Genomic DNA, 6,285 nt, shown 5'->3' with positions numbered 1-6,285 from the left:
TGAAATAGCAAAGTGAGAGCACCCAAGCCTTGAGTTCAAGCCTTACCCCGGCACGAAGAAGAGCCAAGAAGTCATTACAAATATAAGAATTCTAACAATGAAAGTAAAATTGAATTGTATCTCACCTAAATGTTCTCCTCTTCTTAATAATTTAGGAATAGGCTTTGGTTAACAAGCAAATGGACATCACATTTATACTTTCAATTAGAAGTAACGGGATTTCTGTTTCGTGTTTTTGTGTGCCTTAGAACTCCTCTCTGGACCACCTTCCTGTCTCCTGTCACCTGATTGGTTGCAAGGATGAGAGTCTGTGAGTTGGTTGGAGGCCTGCTCTTCGCCGCTGCCGCCTTCTCCGTCTGTTCTGGGCAGAGCTCCATGACTGTGCTCTGTTCCATGGACTGGTTCATGGTCACAGTCCACCCGTTCATGTTGAACAACGATGTATATGTGCATTTTTATGAGCTCCACTTGGGTTTAGGTTGTCCTCCTAATCATGTTCAGCCTCATTTCTACCAGTTCACCTACCGTGTAACGGAATGTGGCATTAGAGTCAAGGCTATCTCGGAGGACATAGTTATCTATAGCACTGAGATACACTATGCCTCCAAGGGCACATCATCGCGGTATGTGATCCCAGTGTCCTGTGCTGCCCCGAGGCGCAGCCCGTGGCTCACTAAGCCCTATTCCATGAGAGTAGCCAGAGAGGGTTCTGCTCAGAAAGGTAAACCATGCTGTGAGATGGTAAACTCGTCCAACCAAAGGCCTGTCTGCGATTGTCCACCTTATGTCTTCAATGATCAACGTACCCAGAACCCCCCGCAGCAAGCAGGGGCCCAGGGGGACCATCCTATGCCATCAGCACAATTTACTGCCGTCTCTTCTGAGGACTGGTGTCTTCACTCGGATGATCTGATGGGGCCCATGTGATCCTACAATGTGGAGTCTTCTGAAGATGACATTTGTAGAATTACGATGGAGTGTTTCCTATTGCCAAAACAAAATAATTACCCTTAAGAGGCCTTTTGAGAAAGGGCGACTTATAGTAACTCCTGATTCCATTTGTAGTGAGGGGTTTTTTTTATATCTTTTGGAAGAAACAAAATTTTGATGGCATAAAATACATTATAAACATTTTTGTTTAATAAAAATACAGCATTTTTTCAAGGGGTTTTGCCTGCTCTTTTCTTTACATACCTTCATAGTTCCATTGACAGCTATAAGGCTTTTCAGGTAATCAAAGCATCATTGTAGTGACTAGGAGCTTGGCCTAGTGGTAGAGTACTTGCCTAGCATACACAAAGCTCTGGGTTTGATTCCTCGGAACCAAATACACAGAAAAACCCAGAAGTTGTCCGATGGTTCAAGTGTGAAGCTCTTGCCTTGACAAAGCCCAACGACAGTGCCCAGGCCCTGAGTTCAAGCCCCAAGACTGAAAAACAAAACCATGTTTGTACTAACGACTTCTAAATTCCCACTGATTCTAAGAATTACATAAGTCACATTCCTTAAGCTAGATCATAATTGCCTGGGGCTCAGCTGAACCATATGTTTTACGAGCTTCTCTCTCCAATATACATGATCAATTAGAGAAGTACCACCAAGTGGATACTGGTGGCTCATGCCTTTAATGCTACCTACTCACCAAGCTGATATCTGAGTATCATGACTCAAAGGCAGTCCAGGCAGGAAAGTCACTTACACTCTTATCTCCAATGAACCACCAAAAATAAGCCAGGAGAGGAGGTGTGGCTCAACTGGTAGAGCAGCCACCTTGAGTGAAATAGATAAAGGACAGTGTCCAGGCCTGCAGTTTGAGCATTGGTCCTAGCACACACACACACAAGACAAAAAGAAAGAAAAGAAGAAAGAAACAAAGAAAGAGAGAGAGAAGAAAAAAGTCTTACTCAAGTTTGCTTGTCCATTAGTAGTAACTGACAACAAATACTTGTTATTCAGTGTTATTCTACACCAGATATGACTGTAAACATTAAGGAGCAGGAAGGGACTCAGAAAAATTGAGGTCACACAACTGGTAAACAATGATAAACTCGGTGACAAATGCTATGGGGAAGTAAAAACCAAGTGACATGAGGGACACTACAAAAGGGACTAGAGTTGTCACAGAAGCCATCTGAGGACTTGTCATTTGAACTGAGCTTGAATGTCTTGAAGAAGGATCCTCTCCTGGGATGATCTAGATAAAAAACATGGCCCATTGCAAAAGCATCTCATTTGATCCTTGCTACAACTCTATGAGAGCAACATTCTTATCACACCCATCTTACAAATAAAGAAACCAAGACACAGAGACTAAGAATGTCACTCAAGGTCACATACCTGCTGAAAAGCAGTAGGTTTTTGCTAATGTTGCTACACAGAGTTTATTCATTCCTTTTTATTGCTAATATACAATTTTAAAGGAAGTTGCCCTGCTCAGAATCTAGTTTATCAAAGTAATATAACAAATCATAACATACCCCCCTGATTCATTCAATGTGAAGATTATTTTCAAGGTGTATCTGATGAGTTTTTATTTATTTCGATTATCTTTAAGTAGTTGTGCAAAGTATTTGCCATTTAACAAAGCAGTTGTGAGTACAATAATCTTGATCAATGTCACCCCGTTTCAATTTCACATCATAAATCTACAGAATTTTGCCAATAGAAATTTTAAGAAGCAGACAATGTTTTCAGTAAGTGTTTGAACAAGATAATATAGACAAAGTGCTTTAGAGAAGTAAAGAATAGAAATGTAGTCCCTCTAGGCACCGGTGGCTCACACCTATAATGCTAGGTACTAAAGAGAATTAGAACTGACGGTAGCAGTTCAAAGCCACCCCATGCAAGAAAGCCTGTGAGACTCATTTCCAATTAACCACTAGAAAACTGGAAGTGCAGCTCTGTCAAAGTGGTAGAGCACTAGCCTTGAGCTCAAGTACAGCACCCAGGCCCTGAGTTCAAGCCTCGATACCAACACACACACACACACACACACACACACACACACACACACACACACACACACACACACACCAAGAAATGCAGTCATGATGCACAGTGGTTTATTTAAACCTCCTTCATTCGTTCTTGAAGAAAACCAGGTGATGATCCCTTAAAGCTGCAGATTCGTGCCACCAATGCTTTTTGCGACTAGTCCTATGTACCAAGCACTGTGGCAGATAATGGAGATACAATGGCAAGTAAGATAGATGTAGTGTAATAGGGGGAAGGGGCACAATAAAGACACTTAAAGAGCTGTAGAATATAGGCACTACTCCATCCCAGAAGATGGCCTTGTGCAAAGACAGGAGAATCTTGCTGAGGTCATCAGAAAAAGTGTAATACAATGGTAGTAGAGTGGATTCACAGATGCTCACAGGTGATCAGTGGGGCCAGGAACTGGCAATTCATAAGACTATAGACAAGAGATCTTGCCCTTCCCGATCTCCTCTTCTCCTCAGAAGTTTATACATTACTGAGCACTGGAAAACATGGAAGTAATTTGGCAACAATGAACAGATACATTAGACCTATGATGTACAAATCATGTGAGCATGTCCCAGTTTCAAATGACAGTCAGCGTGACATCCCCTACAGCTGCGAATAGCGTCTCAGCCTTGGAAGAGACACAGAACTCTGTGGGAATCATTGTAGTTACCATACACCAAGCCCCACCTTCATGATCTTTTTTAATGCTTATATTATTATGTAAAGTACCAGTAATCTTCCTTGATTTTTTTTTAGGAAAGGAAATCAATGTTTGGAAACACAAAGATACTCCTTTAATAAATGACATTACTAAGATAGACATCCAAATCTGTCTAGTGTCAAAGTGTCCCCTTTGTACTTAGTGAATAATAGATTTCCATACGCATGGAAAGATGCAGCAACATCCTCTGGTAGAGGGAGGCAATGAGCCCACTCCTAGAACAGGAAGAGAACCCAGTCAAGCAGAGATGGTAGCGAACACAGTGTATGAGCATAAGCATGGGCACCAGCATACTGCATTAAGGGAGGCCACTTAGGAGATGATTGTGCTGATTTGACTGAAGGGACATGAGACCAGACAGGTGAAGTTACTAAAGGACAGGAAGAGCTGGGTGCCAAGAGCTGGGTGCTGGTGGCTCATGCCTGCAATCCTAGCTACTCAGGAGGCTGAGATCTGAAGATCTTGGTGCAAAGCCAGCCTGGGCACCAAAGTCTGTGAGACACTTATCTCCAATTAACCACCAGAAAATTGAAAGTGGTGCCGTGGCTAAAGTGGTAGAGGGCTAGCCTTTAGCTGAAGAGCTCAGGGACAGCGCCCAGCCCAGAGTTCAAGCCCCACGACCGACAAAAGAGAAAGAAGGAGAGAAAGAAAAGAACAGGAAGGGCTGGGAGTTTGGCCTAGTGGTTGAGTGCTTTCCTAGCATGCATGAAGACCCAGGTTCAATTCCTCGGTACCACATACATAGGAAAAAGCGGAAGTGGTGCTGAGGCTCAAGTGGTAGAGCTGTAGCCTTGAGAAAGTCCAAGGACAGCAGTGCTCAGCCCCTGAGCCCAAGCCCAGGACTGGCAAAAAAATGATAGAGATGCCCTAAGGCCTCAATGTTAGGGTCTACATGATTGTGGAGTGTACCCTCTAAGACTGTGAAGCAAAACAACCTTTAATAAATAATTTGATTATATAAAAAGTCATCAAACTGTGAATTGAAAAAACATTACCTTAATTTAGACTATATCTCAGAGACTGTTCTTTTTAAATGTCAATTCAAGCTTGCCAAAAAAAGAGCTGTAGACACTACAGTTCTCTGCACCCAAGTATCAAAAAGAAATATAAATCTTAAGCAGCACTGAGAGAAAGAGTCAGAGGAGCAATCTAGTAAACTGATCAATTTTTTTGTTTGTAGGCAGGAATTTTAAGATATGATATTAAAATTTTCCCCCTGGAAGTAACCCAATTAAAAAAATCTATATAAATATCACCAATAGCTTAAAGAATTTGATTCAAAATCACTAATTTCTCACCCTTATTAATGTTTCTTCCGGGTTTACCACTCTCCAGACAACATTTTAGAAACAACTGTAAAGTATAATTTTAGTAAAATTTTCACTGCCTATTGATTTTGCTAGAGTTGTCTTTCCTCTTAGTGATACAACTATAGAATACTCACTTTGAAAAATATTAATATTACAAATGTAACTGTAACCCCTCTTGACATCACCCTAAGAACAAAATACAGTCTAAAAAACGCTAATACTGGAACTTGAGCTCAGGGTCTGGCACTCTCCTTTCGCATTTCTCTCAAGGCTGGCACTCCACCACTTAAGTCAGCTCTACTTCCAGATATTTGCTGGTGAATGGAGATAAGAATCACACAGGCTGTATTTGAAGCTCAAGCCTCCAACTTTACACACCAGAGTAGCTCGGACTATAGGCGTTAGCTACTGCATCTGGCTTTCATTTATATTTTCAGGGTAACTTGGCATGATAGAAGATGCCTATAGAACTGGAATCTTATTCTAGATTTGTCATTATGTAAGAACATCAGTCTGTAAGCTTCCTCGTCTATCACAGAATTCTTGGCTGTTACTGTCATTAGCATAAAATTAAATACAATGAATTTAGAAAGTGAAGAATTATAAAGTAAAAGTTAAAGGTAAAAATCTTGAAAATTTGCACAACTTGTTTATGGTTTACTCTAAATAACCTAAAACTTATGATATGGAAGAGGAAAAACTTAGGTCCAAGTTATCTTGCCATATAAAGTTGTATGATATTTTTAAAAGTAGTTCAAATTAGACCACTCTTTTGTGGTCTTTTCCTTCAAATAGTGTCAATGTATTTCTTAAGCTCTGATCCAAGAATTTTGTGAGAATTCTGTCTTTATGGCATTAAAATGATCAATTACTTCTGTTTATGATTGAGTGAATAAAAACCAAATACCAATTTTTAAAAAAATGATAGAGATGACCAAGGACACTATGCACTGGTGACTCATACCTGTCATCCTCACTACTGAGGAAACTGAGATCTGAAGATCGTGGGCTAAACTCAGCCTAGGCAGAAAAGGCCAGGACACTCTTATGTCCAATTAATGACCAGAAAACAGAAAGAGGAGCGTGGCTCAAAGGGCTAGAGCACTAGCCTTGATTAAAAAGAGCCCAGGGACAACACCCAGTCCCCAAGTTCAAGCCCCACGACTGATTAAAAAGAAAGGGGGGGGAGGAAGAAAGGAAGAAAGGAAGGAAGGAAGGAAGGAAAGAAGGAAGGAAGGAAGGAAGGAAGGAAGGAAAGAAGGAAAG

At 41.0% G+C, this 6,285-nt stretch overlaps 1 protein-coding gene across 1 annotated transcript; it reads left to right on the top strand.

The window, feature by feature from the left end:
- The first annotated feature begins 274 nt into the window (after positions 1–274).
- Positions 275–1,147, top strand: Plac1 (placenta associated 1). Its single transcript, XM_090326163.1, has one exon. The coding sequence runs from the start codon at positions 301–303 to the stop codon at positions 925–927; it is 627 nt and encodes a 208-aa protein (XP_090182289.1). The 5' UTR covers positions 275–300; the 3' UTR covers positions 928–1,147.
- Positions 1,148–6,285: the final 5,138 nt, after the last annotated feature.

The sequence above is a fragment of the Megascapheus bottae genome, chromosome X, assembly GCF_031878675.1.
Source record: "Megascapheus bottae isolate mThoBot1 chromosome X, mThoBot2.hap1, whole genome shotgun sequence".
Lineage (NCBI taxonomy): Eukaryota > Metazoa > Chordata > Mammalia > Rodentia > Geomyidae > Megascapheus > Megascapheus bottae.
Note: the sequence above shows the minus strand (reverse complement) of the source record. Positions and strands in the feature narration are given on the sequence as shown.

Bases quoted from the DNA above. Each gene is read 5' to 3' on its own strand.
- Plac1 (XM_090326163.1), top strand. From the start codon at position 301: ATGAGAGTCTGTGAGTTGGTTGGAGGCCTGCTCTTCGCCGCTGCCGCC.